Genomic DNA, 18,804 nt, shown 5'->3' on the forward strand with positions numbered 1-18,804 from the left:
CACTTCATTTTTCAGTTACGGCAACATCTTTAACAGTTTTGTTGAAGAAAGGCATTTTGACAACTTGACAGCTGCATAAGGGATCAGAAAAAAAATGTCTTGCGTTTGACCATCAGAAAACAGACTAGCGAGCACTTTATAACCATGTACAGTCAACTTAGAGGTGAGCTCCTCCTGTCAGTTTTTAGCAATAGTGGTCAGTAGGTGATGTGCTGTGCTGTGCTGTTTTGCTCCTTGTGCTAGTTTTCCCTGGAGCGATCCACGCCATACTGCCCTGGGCAGAATCTCCCATACGTCCCCCAGATGCACTTATCCTCTTCGTGCCAAGAGGCAGTATATGGAGCCAATTTATAAAAATCCGGTGGTTTGGAATAACTGTTTCTGTTCCAGGAGTTTTGGAAAACTATTTAGTAACATTTATTTTTTTTTTCCTGCTGGTGATCTGAGCACCACATAGCAGACCAGCAGTACAAGCGTCTGATCTTGTAAAAGATCCAAAAATTCTGTTAGAAACATTTATAAAAATACAGACTGTAGAAAGGAATTTGACTGTACACATTGTACAGCTCTCAAGTTCATCCCAGAGTGGCTTCTTACCATGCTACCATTTGAAAATGAAAGGAATGCATCCGTATTTCTTCTGTCCAGGAAGACCCCGCTTCATCCCAACATGCATCTGAGTGCAGGCTATGGGCCTCAGTTATTATGTGGAAATGGGCAAGAAAAGACCCAAACTACCATCAGATAGGCTTTGCAGTTTCAGCCCCCATGCTGAAAAAGACAGGTGTGCTTATTGATGCATTGCGGTTGCTGTTCGCTCTGAGCAAGAGTCTGTTCTTGCAGCAGCCAGGTAGTTCACCGAGAGTCTGGCTTGCCTCGCTGCAAGAAGAAATCCTCTATGGTCATGCTGAGGCTTCAATGTATTCACTTTTTGGTGCTGCTACCTTCAAGTACTCCGGGTTTTCTGCCGCGGGAACTTTCAAGAGACCATTAGGTTTGGTTTCCTTCGGTAAGAAGTCCTGCTGGTAGTCAGGATTGTCCAGATTTATTTGGTGGTTGCCCGCCTGGATCCAGTAAGGAGAGCTCTCGAAGACTGTCTTGGCCAGTGGAGACTGGTTGGTGTTGAGATACTCAGGGTTATCCACAGCTGTGCTGTGTGAATTCTGGTAGCTGGAGTCCGTGGGGACCTTTGAGTTTGCTGTGAGAGAGAAGTTGTAGATCGGATTCTGGACTGCTGAGGCAGATACTTTCTTGGGCACCAACTGGTTGACGTACTCTGGAATAAAAAGAAAATAAAAATTAGAAGGAATGAAAATGAAGGCATGTAACTAATGCAGCCATTTGTGTCACTTGAGGTGTAGTTTCAACCCAGCTGCCACTTGCTCTTTGCACACAGCATCTCACTGAACTTCCCGGAGTGGAAGAGAGCCAAAGGCAGGGACTGCCATGCCGTGGCACCAAATGCACTGCCCTGAAGTTCACCTTCAGGAATTCAGTTTGCAAAGCAGCAGAAAGATGGCTTGGACCACAAGACAGCGAGATAGCTACTGCTGATTTTAGTGACGCGTGGGTGGCTACGTCCCAGATACTGTTCTGAAATCACAGTCTCGGAGCTTAGCTGCCAGAAGCTGTTTCCCTAGAAAAATGTTTAGAGATGAGGAAAACACCTAGAAAATACAGGACTGGCAGTAACAGAGACACCACGTTTAACTTCAATGCCATCCCTTGCAGGGTCTTTCACCCTTGTTAGCTGTGGCGTATTCTTGGAAGGGTTGGTTGGGATTTTTTAAGGGCACAAAGCATCATGACTGCATAACCCAGCACCAGCTCCCTCGGTGCTCGCTGGCTCGCTCTCTGACCGCCTGCGCTGTTAAGTCCATGTGAAACCGTGAGCTGCCTTCTGTGTATCAACATCTGAAAGCAGTGAAACTGCCAGAAAGCTGTTTATATTGCTGAAATGGTTTAAGGGGTGAAACCCGGTTTTTAGAGGATATTTTCCCAAGCAGAAAGCTTTAAACATATAACCACGCACACAAACTCCCTGGCCAGATGGCACGCATGGCAAACATGAGGAACCTGGCTTCTGAAGGAACCGCAATGAGAAATGACTAGAGCAGCCAGATAAAGTCTAGGAAAAGGATACGTGTACACGTTTTCACTCCTGTTTACCGAGCAAAAAAAGGTAGGAAGCATTTGGATTGCTTCCTTTCTACAGAAAAGGAAGGACAACGATTATATTCACAACCAAATGGCTTGTGAATGAGTGGTCGTGGGATGTAAACATGGGAGAGGTACTCACCCGGGGCTGGCAGGAAGCCATCGTCTATGCTGTCCTCCAAGAAAGTGCCTGTTGGGTCTGAGCTATACCTCTGGACAAAGCTGTCTTCCCTCACAGGGTGCCCCTGCTAGGTTTGAAGCAGACAAAACCAATATTAAAGGGACTGTTCTGTAGAAGTTGATCCATATAGGAGAAGTTGCTCCTTTTTTAAAGGTCATCCCACTTACCCCGTTTCTGTCAATGCAGGTTGTAGCAGAATTGTTGCTAGTAGCACTCTTTTAAAAAAGAGAGAGAGAAAGAAAATACAGACATCATGAGAAGCAGTTCACTATTAAAATTGCTTGTCATGTTTCTACAGAGGAAAAGTTTCATACCAATGAACTCAAGAGAGGAGTGCGGGAGGTTGAGGGGCTGTTGAAGAAGCCCTGGTGTGGCACGAGATACTCATCCGCGTCCACTATATCTTCCATGTCCTCCTCCTCCATCAGGGTGCGATAAAACTTGGAGTCCGTAGGGCTGGGCAGGTGCATCCTATCGTCTCCCTGTGAGACAAGTTGGTGTGAGAGAGGACTCGCAGACTCCCTTCAAGCTCTCATTATCCCCTTCTCTGAGAGACAAAGTAATTTAGTGAGAGGTCCAAGATGTATAATCTTGATCTATGTGTTTAACAAAATTTACTTAGAGTTTAGGGGAATTTGGGCCTGCAATCTCTGTCTATGCCGCTGTAAAGTATCTGCGTTTTCAAGAGGATCAAACTCTGTTCTCCTCTCAGGACTGCAGTATAGGCTGTTACTGGTCCTAGACTGGGACCAGTACTACGAGAACAGTGACTGGTCTTGAAATTCTGTTTGTGGTTCTAGCTGAATGTGTTAAGACCTGGAAAGCAACAGTAAATCTGGCCTTAAATTATCGATATTATATGTTTTCATATGCATTACTAATCATTTTGGGCCTCATATTAAATGCCCATCAGACATCTTCCTACCATTGGGTTTAGTACCTGTATAACGAGATAGCGTGGGGGGTCACGGGCCATTTTTGAGAACTCCGCTATCAGTTCACGAAACTTGGGACGGCTGTCTGCATCAATCATCCAGCCTGGAGGGATGACAGGGAAAGAACAGCACAAATAAAGTTCTTCTGGTGATCAAACACAGAGCGTAAAATAAAATGTAACAGTGAAAAGAACAGCACCATGCGTGCTGTTAAGGTCCCTGTAAAGGACCACCATAAAAAGTTACTTCACCAGCCACTGCTGTGAATTTCAGCATTTAAAATGCACATCTTGGCAGTCTGGGGAAGAATGAAGGAGGTAATAAAACCCCATGTTGGAAAAGCTCCAGGCTGAGCCTGTCTCCTCTCCTGCTGGCCTATCTCCGCTTGGGCAGGCAGGTTGCACCTGAGCAATACCAGTCCTCAGGATACCAAATGGGTGGCCAGCCTGGATCAGGTCCGAATTAGGCTGCTCTGAAGAAGTTCCTGAAGGAGGGGAAGCAAACTAACTTCAGCAGGCACACGGTCATTTGACCGTCTAGTCCTCACTGCACTGCTTCGTGAAATCCTGGAAAGCCTAAAGCAGAAGCTACCCGCTGTACCAGATGTCTTCTAAAATTCAAAACATCCTTGCTGGGGACATTTTGAAAGATTAACCATATCTAAGCTGTATTTAATTAGTAAACGGACTTTAACAAAAACAAGTCCTATAGTTTAGTGTGGATCAATACTAGAATAGATTTTGAATATAGATACTGGTGGTTTAACATGTGAGATTACTTAGGAAACCCACGCTTTCTGTTATCAACTAACAGATGAGCTGATGTAGAGACTCTTGTGTTTAACATTAAAAATAATAAAGGTCAAGCTTAGTGTGTCTGGCTGAACTCATAAGAAGCAGCCTATCTATAGTAATGGAGAAATTAAGTGATAATATGACATCTGAAACCTGCATTAGACAAAATCTCATCATTGCCAGTGACTTTTTACCATGCTAGAAGTATGATTCCCTGCTAATTCAAGAAGAAATCCTTTTTGCTTTTAGACAGAGTGGAGCATTTGGGAGTTCGCTGCTGTTGCAGAGGTACCATCTACTATTTCTGAATTTATCTCTGAGTTGCATATGTTTAAATACTGCTTCTTAAATAAAAAAAATAAAAATTGCTGTGCAATAACTTTGAACATTGCAGTTTATACTCTCTGCTTATAAAAGAGATGACTAGGAATCCTGAATTCCTTTAGACAAAATGGCACGGCTTCAACAGGGTCTGTGCTATAGCCTGCAAACACAGGGTGATCAGAGCGGTGAAAGATGTGCAACCGAGTCCTGTGGTAGAAGGAAGGTTCAAAGCCCAGATTCTCATGTTCTTGCATTTAAATTCAGTGTAACGGGATGAAAGGGGATGCGGAGACTCCACTAGTCATGTTTTAAAAGCAACAGATACCTGATTAGGTGCCTGGAAAAATGCCTGCTTTCTACATCTGGCCTGACCCAAAGGAAGGGCAATGGTTGGAGCCTCTGAGCTTTGTGAAGGCTCAGCCCCTGAGGACGTGGTCTAGTGCAGAGCTTTTAAAGACCTGGGACATGACTGCTGCAAGCAGAGATGTTGGCAGGACTGAGGTGTCAGTAGAGTTCAGCATCACCGCGGAGGAGCTTCCAGGACACTGCTTTTGGGTCTGGGCACCTCCCAGGCTAGGTGCACACATCTGGATCTGGTTCCTGCTCGCTTTGGTGAGCACAGGATCAGGCTTTCCCTGTGCGGTGCCTCTCCTGACAAAGCAACGCTGGGGCACTGCAGGACTCCCCAAAAGCGCTGCACTACAGGGTGTTCATGGTAGCATGGCTCCTGTTTCAGGAACGGGTACATTTTGCTCCAGTGAGAAGGTCTTAAATGCCACCTAGTGGGCTTTTTATCAGCATCCTCACAGACACTACTGGTAGCGAGCAGGGATGCGGCAGTCATGGTCTAGGGATGCACGGGAAGCCAGGTAATAATCTGACATTTTAGCAGCTGATATAGATGGAAAAGGGGTTTGGGGTTCCCAAGCTCTTTGATGTGCCCTAACAACGACCAAAAAGTGCTTCAGAGACCCCCAGCTCCTGTGCTACTTTACAGCAACAGCCATGTGCCGAAAAGGAGCCATCCAAAATTGAGGAAGAAATGGGATGAGGAACTCCAGATCCTCATTGCATCTGCCATTACAGCGGTGCCTGTGCTTACAGCACTCCTTTAGTAAAAGGAGCACATAATCTGTGTGTGTGATTGCTGGGGGAGGCATATTACTGAACTAAGGGGGAGCCTGGAGGAAAGGCAGCGTTAATTTTATTTTCTAGACACACAAAACCAGAGGATCAGGTAAAGTGGGTGGTGTTATGCTGATTTATACTGCCTGACAGCATCAGTTTAAAATAATTGACAATATCAGCCAGTGGTGTGAATGGTGAAAAAACATTAGTTGGCTGAATTAGCGACTAACGAAACCATATCCTGTGCCCCTAGTCAAAGCTCAAGGGATGGGAACATGCTCTGGTGTCACCACTCTTTTCACATAACCCTATTTCTGTGCGATCACCAAGAACACAGCGTATACAAATGCGACATAATGAAGGCACTTGTGCTACTTATTTGACTTAGGTTAAGCACCCACAACCCCAAATGTGAACTCACATTTGACCATGATCATGTACACATCAATGGTACAGATGGGGGGCTGGGGCAAACGCTCGCCCTTCTCCAAAACAGAGGAGATTTCACTGGCAGGGATCCCATCGTATGGCTTGGACCCAAATGTCATCAGCTCCCAAACTGTCACACCTGCAGGGTGGGAAGGGAAGATCGTGAGAGAGGCTTTTCCAGGAGCCGGGGTGCTTGGCCTGGGCGCAGAGAGGTCGTGAGTAGAGAGGGCTTTCCCACAGGCACTGCATTGCCAGAGCCCCACCCAGGAAAAGCATTTTCTGCCATGATTTTGAAGAGAGACAAATTAGTAAAACAGGTTGAAATAATTTCAGGTTTCGGGTTTTTTTGGTTTTGTTTTTTTTTTAACCTCAGCTACTAGTAGCTCAGTGTTCAACATCCCACAAACTTCCCAGCCCCATAGAAAGGAAATGCAGGTTACCGCCTCCCGACTCCAACCCAGCAAGTGGTTTCAAAAATGGAAGTTGTATTTTTATTTCAAAACAATCTCTTTGGAGACAAGCAAGAGCAGTCTTTAAAAGATGTGTAAACCAGCTGCCTCAGTGTCATTTACTGACAACCACGTACTCTTGTGATGTAGCTGTTGTGATTGTCTGGTAGCTTAGGATACAAAACAAGATTTTGGATGCCAAGATACGTGAACGGATTAAGAGGACCAGAGGCTGTACTTTTTCTAAAAGGACACAGGATCTGACCATCTGCATTAAATATTTTCCAGGAATACAAGAGCTCATGGAGTGGAAATTTTGGAATAAGTTGCTCTGAAAAGTTACATTTCTGCTTCTCTTTCTTTCAACTTGGCTTACGAACTATACCAAATATAAAATGAATTCTCTAAGGAGGAGAATTGCTTCCCACTTTGCTTCCCTTTCAGTGTTGTCCTCGCAATACCAGGACAGCACAAACATTTTAGGCCACAGCAGTTGCACTGATAGACACTGACTGACAGCATGGCCAATGGTTTTAAGTCTTCCCTCTAGTTATGTGGCTTTATTGTCAGCTCAGTTATATTTCACATAAAGCTGCTGAAGAAAAGTGTCAGCAGAACTTCAGCAAATGGAGCAGAGTCTCCGACCTGCAGTCCCTTTCAGGGAGGGCTGATCATCTGAAAGCATATTCTGCAAAACATCTTATACCTCACTAGCATGAAATTTCATGGGAATTTTGCTTTACTGAATAGGTGATTTGGGCCCATTGTTTGTTAAATCTCTCAGTCTTCTCATAATAGGAAGAAGAAAGCTCTGTGTAGAGTCACTAGCAAATCCTGCAATTTTCCAACCCACTTGCAATAATTATAACTAGGTTTAGACTCACCATAACTCCAGACATCACTTTGATGAGTGTAAATCCGGTGTAAAATTGACTCCAAGGCCATCCATTTAATAGGAACCTAGGAAAATTCACAAATAAGCCTTAAGAGGCTGAACCAAAATTTATCAGCAGTATTTACCACCAGGTGGTGTTTAAATCAGTAGTTTGGTTGTAGAAGGGAAAAAAACAACCAAGAAACACCACAACTATCAGAGTGGTAGAGCAGGCAACTTTTGAGTCCTTTATTATTTTCATTTATTATGTTGAACCTGGGAACTTGTGAAATATTAGGCATATTAGAAATATCTCTTACAAATTAGTATTACAAAATTTTTAACAGTCAAATTACTATTTTTTTAACCTCCTATCATAACAGGACACAAATGCAATCTCAGGCTATATGACAAAAACTGGTCTGCGCTCATATGGTTTCCATTTATGGTCTCCGCAATATTTGCAAGCAGCTTCATTTTAATTTCTCAGCAGGACACATTCCCTCCACCAGCACGTAGTACAACACAAAGGCGTGTTGAACCAAGTCTGACAGGTCTTTCTTCTGCTATAAATATACAGCATTGCCTTTTTCTTCATAAATGGCACAGTGTTATTGGTGTTGGCTACACTGATGAATTCAGCCATGCTTTTTTTTTTGTTATGTTTTTTTAATAATGTTGCTTTTTCCCAGACATTCTGGGTGGGAATTTCAAAAGCATTTGCTGCTCTGCTACCTCCGCTCCCACTACAGTCCCACTGGCCTGATGCTGCTTTGGCTGATTTCAGAGGACTCCCACAGGCTTCAAAGGCAGCATGCTGAGATGGCAGCTGAGCGCTTTGAAAACCCCACTCTCTTTTTTTGCCCTGTGTTTAAAGCTTGTGCGCAAGCACAAACACCGACAAATGCGCAGCGGTTCATTTTGCTGATGTGCTTTACCTTGCCTCCCTCAGCGTGATACTCCTTCTCATCAGCGCCGAGCAGCTTTGCCAGCCCAAAGTCCGTGATTTTCACGTGTTGAGGAGTCTTAACAAGGACGTTCCTGGCAGCAAGGTCACGGTGCACCAGGCGACGTTCCTCCAAGTAGTTCATTCCCTGCAATACGAGAGACCATGGGTAGGCATCACACACTCTGAGCTTGGATGCGCAAACAAGTTACCAAATGTCAGCCACTCTGTGGTAACTGTATGCACACCACCATAAACTCGTGGCAACTTATTGCCCCTTCAGAAAAAGGTCTGCTGTTTCAATTTACATGATGGTTATTGCAGGGTGAGGATGTGCGCTTGCACAGTTACAAGGAGAAGTAACTATTACCCTCCAGGAAACTTATTGTGGGTCCATGTGCCAGTGGAGCCATGGAGAAAAAAGGGACAGTAGCAGGTATAGCAGGGGATGCAGTTCCTTTAGGATTTAGTTCAAGAAATATAAAATTGGGATAGGACTTGAAAATAAGGGGGTAAACCCTTCTTTCAGCTGCATTTGTGCAACCCCAGTGACTTCAGGAGAGCACAGTGCAGAATTTAACTATCACCTTCCATGCACACACAGGCCAACCCTACAGGGAGTATGTAGACACTAATGGCCTGGGAGAAGAGTCCAAGCAAAAATAAATTAATCATTCAAAGTTGTCAATTCTGCATCTCGTTACAGTGTACTCTGCCTTCTCCCTGCTAACAATGAGGCATCCCACCACAAAGGTGAGAAAAGGAAATAAAATTAAAAAAATTCATTTTATGGCTGAGGTCAGAGTTGCATCTATTTTCCAGACCTCTTTGAAAAGGCAAGTTCTTCCAGTTTCACTGCCTCCCATGATTAGACTGGGTTTGCCATAGCATATGTGCTTTTTTGGTACAACTGCGTCTCGTGAGGCATATGAAGAGGAAGAATACTACTAATTGTGCCAGTTTGACTTTTAAGGTATGAATCTAACAGCTGCATTTCTGACCACAGAGATTATTCCCCTTTCCCTCAACTCCAATCTCTTGGTGTATGGAATCAAAAAGTTCATGATTTTTAAGTTTCCTGCAAGATCCTTTCTAAAAACCACAATTATTCCCAGTCGATAGACTTCTGCTGGCAGCAGTTTACACACTTGTATTTTTATGAAGAGAGAATTAATAAAAAAGTACTTCTAACCTACAAAGTTAACACCAAAATGATCATGCTGATGTGATGACAGAGCACTGGAGGGAATAATTCCCTTCCAGCCTCCACTCCCTTCCTAAGCCCACTGCGAACCTGGACCACCATCGAATCCTCCACCCAAGTCCCTCCGCAGAACTTCACCCATGCGCTGCTAATGTTGCCAAAACAAACCACCCAAACAAACTGGCGCAATGCCACTACGAGCGTGCATTTAATTGCACAAATACATCTTTAGTGAGCAGAGCTCTTGAAACAAAAAATCTTGAGCTGCTGACAGAAAGCAGACTATCTTAAAAAAAAAAAATCACTTAATCTAGCCCCAACAGGACAAAAAATTTCCAGCTAAACGTGTCTTACTGCAGAGACTTATTAAGACACAAAGCTGCTGAAAGGCAGAATATCAGTTTCACACTAAGCTGTTTAAGATGCTGGTGGCTAAAAGACTTGTGCACATGCATGACCGTATACCGAAGACGTTGAACTGCTCATCTAGAAAGTTCAGCAGATCTGTAATTGTGTACAGGCCTGGGATTTAAGATATTTTTCATCATTAAGTGTGAGACCAACGTGTTCAAAGAATTACTTCATAGTGTTTCTGCATGTGGAGAGTCTATGCTCTGTCATAACATCTTGTCTGAAAGACAGGACTCCATACCTCAGAGAAAGATAATGTTTATAGATGCAAAGAAAACTTTAATTCAAAGCTGTGAAAACAGAAACAAAAATAAGCTTCCTAGGGAACGTGCCTCCTGCTGGTTAGTTACCAGACATAAAAATATTTGTTTCAACTTTCCCCCCCCCTCCAAAAGTACATTTTTAAAGAGTCAGAGAATGTCCAAAAATCTGGCATGACTTTATCAGAGTAGTAACACCAGACACATTGGTGGGAAAAAGCCGTATGTGTGATTTACGAGGACTTTGAGGAGAACTTCAGTGTGGAGCAGCACAAAGAAGTGCGTTGAAGGTCAGGCATCGCTGGAGAGGGTAGAGGTTGCTACGGGCAAGTGTTGAACCGACACCAAAAAAATCAAACAGAAGCTAACAATTGTGAATGGCAACCTTTCGGGCAAGTGATGCCCCAAGGATCAATTTTGCCACCTTAAAAATTAACAAGGAGGGGGAGGAGGAGGAGGAGGGAAATGTGGCCTCCAGCTCATCCTCCAAAAGGACTGAAACCAGGACAGAGCAGGAACTGATTTTAAACAAGAGAGCAAAAGAATCAGAAAAAGGCAGTTCACATCCTGGGTGGACACATAAATTAAAATTCACTTGCTGTGGAGAGCCCTGTAAAAAAGTACACACACTGAGATGAAAAATGTGCTCTGTATGCTTTTGGTGTATACATTTCTGAGGTCCTCAGCATGTTTCCTGAAAGCAAACCATGGCCGGGCGAGCCTGGGATGTATACAAGGTCTCAAGGGACTGATAAGGCTCTAAGTGCGTGGTTAATTTGCAGACTGGCATTCCTGAAATAAGCAGCATTAAAGCAGCTGAGCTTTGTGGATACTGCCATCTCATACATCGAATCTCCAACAAACTGCAGCTATTTTTTTTGCTAGTTTTGCTCCATTCTTTCACGCTTGCAAATGGCTAACCACCTTCCAAACACAACATATTGCTGCTAAAGGCTAGAGGCTGTATTTCAGCTTACTTTGCTGCTCTTCTCTTTGGCAAACAGTTCCAGGTGTGATAACGAGTCTTTTATTTGGCACTATGGCCATTGCAATTAGATTACAGGCACCAACTCAGTGCATATAAATTACAGAACAGCCCTGAGGTGCCTGAATGTCTTTCAGTCACAGCGAGCCTGAGCTAGAATGGAGCTGGTATTTATTAATCAGCAGTTTCAATCCCTAGTCCTCAGAGATTTCAGCCTGAAATTCTCTGAGGCACACAAGAAGGTGTATTCAACATCACTGTTTGCCCCGTGGCACAGCCCAAAGATGGAAGCAGCACTTTGGTATGAGAATTGCCAAATTCTATTCCCCTCCCTGCCACAGCTTCATTGCATCACATTATCATTTCATTACTGGGTGTTTGGTTTGGACATAAATGTCTTGGTGATAATATTACGCTGTCTAGGAGCATTTTGAAGAATAGTTAAGGTTTGCTCAGCAGCTTGAAAATGGTAAATTGTTTAAGACAAAGTAACCATTTACTGTCACATATAAGGTATCTAGGAACCATGTGGTGAATAGAAAGATTTACAGAGACAGGTAAGTAAATAAATACATTACACGCTGCCAGATCTCCATGTTAGAGTGTGAGTTTTAGCTGATCTGGAGGTGTGCTGGTCCGCTCACCTTTGCAATCTGCACACACCAGTTGAGAAGGTACTGGGAGCCGATGTTGTCCTTGTGCTCTCGGATGTAATCAAGGAGGCAGCCGTAAGGCATCAGCTGTGTGATGAGCTGGACAGTAGAAGTGAGGCAGATTCCCAACAAGCGGCACACATGAGGATTGTCAACACTAGCCATCACGTAAGCTTCCTGGGAAGAAAGAAAAAAAAGCAATGCAAAACACTCCCTTTGGCATGACACAAATATTTGGAGGCAGTTTAAAATAAGTTGGTCATTCAAGAGGTTGCTAAAATACTATATGCAAACTCTGTGCCTCATATCACATACAAAATACTTGTATTTCCCACTCTATGGACCAAATTTCTTCCGCTCAGTAGGAGCTCCAGGTTTTGAACACTGAAGCATCACTGAGATGCCGCAGCAGAGCCAGTCTCCTACTACTGGTACACCAAGCAAACATTGGACACAAAATCCTGGGGACAAAACTTACAGACCTAGGAGGAATTAATAAATTGAACATCAGCTGGAATCTGATGGGATTTCATCATTTTGAGCACCTAGTTGCAAGGGCAACACATCTTGTGAACACGTGTCATATGGTTTTTTTCCTCCACAGATCTTTTCACAAAACTGACTGGAAATTAGTATTTTTGAGACTTCCGCCCTTCTGTCAAAGGATCATACTAACCCAGAAAGTCAAAAGTTGTCATCTAGGATGTGACTGACAGTTTGACTTTTTAAAAAGAGACCATGTTCTTCTTCTTGACCATGTTGTACTTCAGTCCATGTCAAACCAAACAGGTTAATAATCGGTTCAGCTCTTCAGAAGCTTGAATACGTGTCTTGCTTTAAGCAACACTGGGGAAAATATCATCTCTAATTGGAAAAACTGTTTTAGACCCATATAGCAATGTAAATGATACCAGGAAGGTGATTATAATGTGGGAGCCCAAGCATCATAAACCCTTTGGTCAACTGGAATTTTGTGTTTGAGTTTCATAAATATGTGAAAAACTCTTCTTTCAAGTGTGGTTCACCCTACGTAGCTTTAGGTACCTAGCAAAGGTACCCAAGGTACCTCCTCTTCCTTTGCTCTTCTGTAGGAAGGGAGGGGCCCCTTCAAAGGCTGCTGCAGTACACTCCAGATGCACTGAATACATCCTTTAACATGGCCACGGGGTAAAACCCCCTGACTTCATGGGTTTTGTGTGCAAAAACTACTTATGGATTGAAAATTGAGATCTATATTTATATTGACATCTACTGTCAAGTCCCAGCTCAAAGAATGGATTCCAATTGGGGAAAAAAAGTAGAGCTGAAGTAGTTTGGTTTTTTTTTTTAAGTAACTTTGTGTTTGATTTACAGTGTATTACTTTTAGACATTTTTAAAGCCATTTGATTGAAAACCAACACGACGGGAAATAAATGGATTGAGCTTTTAGGTCAGCATCTTAACTCAGCATCTGGAGTGACACCAATTAATCATCCCTTGGCAATTCAGCATTAGGCTAGCAGCCCCCCAAAGCCTAAAATCATAGTGAAGGCACTACTGTGGCAAGCAAAGGAGCAAATCTGCACTTTCTAAGAGCTTAAGAAAAGAAATACCATAGCACTTTACTCATCATCTAACAAGCTTTCCACAGATGTCACATAGCTGCGTAGCTGGTAAGAACTATTATTAAACAAAGTTATTAAAGCAATGACGTTCAAGAAATAAGCAACCCCATTTCTTAAGCAATACTTTCTGGCCTTGGTATTGTTTGCTGTACCAGCCTAAGCAAAACATGATGTAACGCATCTTCTTCTGAGGTGCTAATTCTGCATTTGGTATCCTTGTTTTGGAACCCCTGGGATGAAAGTGGCCTCCAGGCAGCCAGGTTAAAGAAGATCTCCAGCAGATTTGGGTAAGTGCTCCTCAACCTACTGCAGCATGTGAGCAGGTCATTGAAAAACAACCCTCTGTCATGGATAGCACTGATTCTGTGGGCTACCTTGAGGAAAGACAAAGCAAGAACACAATCTGCTATTCAGTTACATAGATATTTGTGGTAGCATTTTTCAGAGAATCTTGCAGATCCGTTATACGATGCTCAGATGCAAACAGACCAAAACACGCTCATCTCCCTAGGCTTCCCAACTGAGCCATCGTACTGATGAAGGGTGTCTGTTCCTTGCCTTGCTTCCTGTTGGGATTCAGATCCATATTGTATTCATTTCAGCGGCGGGGGAGGGGGTGTGGAATCTGCAGAGTCGGAGCCGTTCTCACTGCCCATCTGCTGCGCAGCCCGCGCAGGGCTGACCTGGGGGCTGAGAACTGGGATGCTGCGAGAGCGGGGTGGGCGTACGGGCCACACAGCTTTCGGAGCGTGTCCAAGCGTTGACACCGCCTATTACATTCGATACTGCAAACTAAAATAGGCCACTGCCTCCTCGCAGGGAGCAGAAGGGAGCTATTGTGCGGTCGTGAGTCCCTCTAAGTAGCCCAAGACATTAAAGTGGGCCTTTGTTTCAACTGTTTATCTTGGAAATCTCTGCGGTACGCTCTGACCTGCTCCAAGTATGCTTGGTATTCAACAACAATCTTTTGAATTAGCCCTACCCTAATAAAGCTAGCGAAAGCTCGCCTGGATTATATGAGCTAAAGCTGCTGTGCTTGTTCTATACCTAGTGTGTTTCTGTAAGACAAATCATCTTTAATTGGACATTATTATCTCTGAGGTTTCAGTGACCTTGAAAAGTTGGTTGTGTAGCAAAAATCTGTTTTGAGAGGAGCTTTTTGAGTCATTCCTCTGACTTCTTTCACCGGTTTTGTATTTTTAAAAATTTTCTCCTGAAATACAGAATGAATTCCACCAACCAAATCATCTAAAAAATGAACAGGACTGAAAAAAGCAAGAGCTTTTTGTTAAGCATCCTAATTCAACGGAAGAGATAACGTGGGGATATGCTACAGAAACTTCTTTGAAAAGAGCAAGTACTTTGATATCACCAAAGAGTGCGCAGTCCCTGCATCTACTGCCCTGTCGTGTGACTATCTTGATCTGAAGGCAGGATGCAGTACTGTAGGCTTATTCATTAACCCCTCCTTCAGTATACAGGAATTTAATGCGGTTAAGTCCAAAGCATCCTTTGTGAAGACTGTGTTATGTTTCTTATCATTGTGAAGAGGGAAATGAGGGGCAGAGCTCAGGGCGGGCAGCTGAGCAGCATCTTTGCCAGCTCCTCAATCCAGGAACGCCAGCGAAGGGAGGGACCGCAGCCTGCCCGCAGGCAGGCGAGGGGCAGGGACCAGGGCTGCAGGGGTCAGGGAGCTAGGAAATGGCTGAGACTGGCCTGCAGTCTAACTAAACTAAAATCAGGATGCTTCGTGTACGGATTCTGAGATGGACTACCTATTCTTTTGCATTGCTGCAATACACGTATCAAACCATATGGTATGTAACACATGCTCTGTTGAAGTAATGTACTGGAATAACACTGTTTATTTGGGGTGGTTGGAAAAATCCAGTGTGCTTTATTAGCATCGGTAGCACAGGTAGGTTTGTTCACAGCCATTCATCCTGACACTTCTCATGGTGAGACTTGGCCTTTTGTTAAGAACTTCACCACCTCGAACCATTTGAGATGAGCCTTCCTACCTGAGGTGTCATTTGCTGTCCAAAGCTGGATTTTTATTTGTTTTTAAATAAATTTCCTGCTAAAGTGGTTCAGTTCTTACCAAAATAATAATAACAAAAAAAATCCACATTTTTTTTCCCCACGGCTGAAGGACCATCACTTCCACACAAACAGGCTGACCCAAGCCGTGGACCTGCACTTCACAGGTCCAGTTGGGACATACCAGGGATGTGCGCCCTCTCCCTGCAAAGAAGCACTCAATAGATGAGGCCCTGCCAAATCCAGGCTTCCAACCTACGCTTTCTAGAGGCATGCTCATGCAGGTATAGCAAGGAGAAGCTTAAAGACTTCATCTGTACCAAATACACTGTGTTGCCTGGAGAGTCCCTGGGCTGACCAGTCCTCCAGAGTGACCCCGCAGGCTCCAGCTCAGGGCTCGAAGGTCTGAACAGGGGACGGGGACACCCCCCCCACTCCCCCGCGTTTCTTGTCACTGAGGACTGAACCACAGCACAGGAAAGCTGAACTGAACGTACACTGAACATCCGAGTGCTCCTCTCCGCACTCAGCATTTTCCTTTCCTCGTATATAAATAAATATCTTTGGTGCTTTATGTTGTATGGCTTCAGATCTAGCAACAGAGTTCAGATTTTTAGCTACTTCACATTCAGGGAACTTTGTATTTAGGGCTCTGGCTCACCTGTTGTAAACTCACACATTTATAAACTCCTGAAACAGCATCCCATAGCCTTTTTCCCTGTTTTCTGAAGTGATGAGCTATATCCAAGAAAAAAAATAAAATTCCCATGCCTCTTTCAGGAAGCAAGATAATTTCTTGCTGTTCATGACAGAGAAATCAGACAGCTGGGATACTTTTTTCTTTTGGATTTATAGTTAATTTAATGCTATGTAACCAAGCAACTAGCTTATGACAATCTGCAATGTCAGGATTCAAAAATCATTAGATATGTTGTTACTGGTTTTAGTTCTACTGCCATAATGGCAATGAATGCCACAGTTTAAGGCCTGAAACATCAGAACAGAGAAAACGGAATTAGCTGTACATGTACAGTCCTGACCTCTCCTTAGGTGCTAGCCCACGAGTAAAACATCAGTATCTGAACTGTGAGCAAGGGGTTCATAGGAGGCACAAAAGCACTTCACAGACTGGGCTGCAAAGTGCAGTACTTCTAGATGGAGAATGCAGTTTAGGGTGCAAAGTATTTCTTCCCACCCAAAATCCTTTAGTCCAAATTCCTTTAGTTGTTATAGCGGAAAACCCACAGATCACTGACAACTTGACAAAACAAACATAAAAACTTACATCGAGTATTTCCTTGTTGGCTTTTGGTGATGTAGCCTCTCTCAACTCTTTAATAGCAACAGGAATTTTAACCTTCTCCCCTTCTGGGATCCAAAGTCCCTACCAAAAAGAAGTACAAAGAGTTACTCAGTCTCACATCTACAGGTTAATTCTCCCAATTACTTATACATTTTACATCTTCTGAGTAGACTTAAATATTCTGAGCAATGGGAAGACATGGCAGACAACAAGAATATGCAAAAAACATGTCTTGTGGGCGTTAACAAAATCCTGTTAGTGGAGTGAGTGGTATTTCTCTTTCAGTCACCTCTACTGTATTTTTTTGAAAAACCATGTTGATTACCTTCCCTGTATGAATAGCCCGAGAGATGCATAAACAACAACTTTTGCAGGTGGAAATCTAATTAATTAGTGCATCACAGCAATTGCATGTGCAAAACCTTGCCACTTCAATTTATAAATCATGGGATGAAAAGAATTGACATTTTCTTACAAAAACAAGATGGCATCTATACTGTGCAAATAACCCAGTCCTAACCATATGCAGTGGCAGGTAGGTTTATGTCTGACTGGTTCAGTGCTCGACATCTGTAGTCAGGAGGCTATTTAGGTGGCAGATGAACAGCACGGCACTGTGAGGACGTTCTGCTGACACACCCAGCAAGGTAGGTGCACATTTTCAGAGGTCAATGGGATTTGTGCCCCTGAAGTTCCTAGCCATAGCTGGAAGCCTGCTTCAGAATAGAGAGCTTTATAAAGAGATATACGAATCTACAGTTTATATTTCAGTACTACTGGCAAAGCCTGAAACACATATCCTGAACAAAAGGAGGAGCACAGAAAAGGGGACCTTGGTGAAGAGGAACAAACACCAAGAGAAAAAATACCTTGTGGACCTACACAGCTGAAGGTATGTAGACATTTTCACACATCTGAGTCAGTTCTAATGAAAAGGTGATTGACAATTCTAAAAACAAGACCCCAGACCACACAGAAAAATGGCTTAGCACTGAGCTGACCAAGTGCATTTCTTTTTTTCCTAATATTCACAACAGGGTGTATTTGGCTGTGGTAGTTTTTAAGTTGAGATCTTTGTCCTCCAGGTTCAGCAGTATGGCTTTGGCAACATCTTATGTAAAACTTCCCATGTTACCCGATTCATAACTCAACTAATGATGACCGAGTCACCTCTCTACCATTCAATATACACATGCTATAAAATCTAGTTTAAAACCAAAAATCTACACAATGATCACAGCTCCCAGTTCATGCTTTGTTTGGGTGGCTTCTGCGTGAGGGAGCAAGATGAAAAGGGGAAGAGAAACATGGTGATCTTACCTTATAAACAGTGCCAAAAGCTCCTGAGCCTAAAACTTTGACCTTTTTAAATTCTGTTTCCTTTAAAATTCTCAGATGAGCTTGGTTCGGTGCCTCCCCGCTGGGTGTCAGTGGTTCGACAAGCTGGTGCAGAGAGAAGATGACGTTAGAAGGACATACAGTCTAGGAGGACAGCAAGCAGCATGGTTTGGGGAAGCAAATAAATCCTTCCTTTAAAATAATGAACATTTTATCCCACATGAAGTTTACGGGAGGACAGCTCCACTCTGTCCTGCAGCAATAAATATCTAAAGTTGCTCCAAGTTTCAGAGGTAAAATCAATCACAGAGTGGCAACTGCCATTTTGAAGGAGAATGGAGGAATACTACTGTTCAAACGAAGGCTTTGACTTCAAAGCCTTAAAACACATGGCATGAAGAACAATGTAATTACCACAGATCCTAAAGAAGATTTTTTTTTTTTAAACTTGAGAATAAATTATAAAAGTGTTTTAAATAATGGGCAAGAATCACCTGCAACCTTTCAGGTCTGCTCTTGTTTAACTGGATGAAATTCCCATGGTACCAGTGGCTCCCCGAGACTGCAGGGTTTACAAGCAGCAATTGAAACTCTGTGAGTGATTCTTTTCTCAATAAAACAGGCAGGGTTAAATTGACTATTGATGTTTTCAAAATTTGATCTAAGCCTTATTGCAAAAAAGCAGTAATGCCCTCCAGACAGATATTTAACACTGTTTTGATGCATAAATCAGCTTTTTTGCTTAGTGATTTTTCCTTTTCCTTTCCTTTGAATGAAACTGTATTTAG

At 43.3% G+C, this 18,804-nt stretch overlaps 1 protein-coding gene across 1 annotated transcript in view; it reads right to left on the reverse strand.

The window, feature by feature from the left end:
• Window positions 1-431: 431 nt before the first annotated feature.
• Window positions 432-18,804, reverse strand: part of EGFR (epidermal growth factor receptor) — a 44,803-nt gene continuing 26,430 nt past the window's right edge. Inside the window, exons 17-27 of the mRNA XM_010581812.1 lie at window positions 17,999-18,121; window positions 16,661-16,759; window positions 11,722-11,907; window positions 8,210-8,365; window positions 7,282-7,357; window positions 5,941-6,087; window positions 3,279-3,376; window positions 2,653-2,820; window positions 2,506-2,553; window positions 2,300-2,402; window positions 432-1,276 (exon numbers count right to left, since the gene is read on the reverse strand). Coding sequence (XP_010580114.1) covers window positions 903-1,276; window positions 2,300-2,402; window positions 2,506-2,553; window positions 2,653-2,820; window positions 3,279-3,376; window positions 5,941-6,087; window positions 7,282-7,357; window positions 8,210-8,365; window positions 11,722-11,907; window positions 16,661-16,759; window positions 17,999-18,121 — 1,578 coding nt within the window. The 3' untranslated portion in view covers window positions 432-902. The remainder of the gene's footprint in view (window positions 1,277-2,299; window positions 2,403-2,505; window positions 2,554-2,652; window positions 2,821-3,278; window positions 3,377-5,940; window positions 6,088-7,281; window positions 7,358-8,209; window positions 8,366-11,721; window positions 11,908-16,660; window positions 16,760-17,998; window positions 18,122-18,804) is intronic.

This window comes from Haliaeetus leucocephalus, unplaced genomic scaffold, assembly GCF_000737465.1.
Source record: "Haliaeetus leucocephalus isolate CR32 unplaced genomic scaffold, Haliaeetus_leucocephalus-4.0 Scaffold808, whole genome shotgun sequence".
NCBI lineage: Eukaryota > Metazoa > Chordata > Aves > Accipitriformes > Accipitridae > Haliaeetus > Haliaeetus leucocephalus.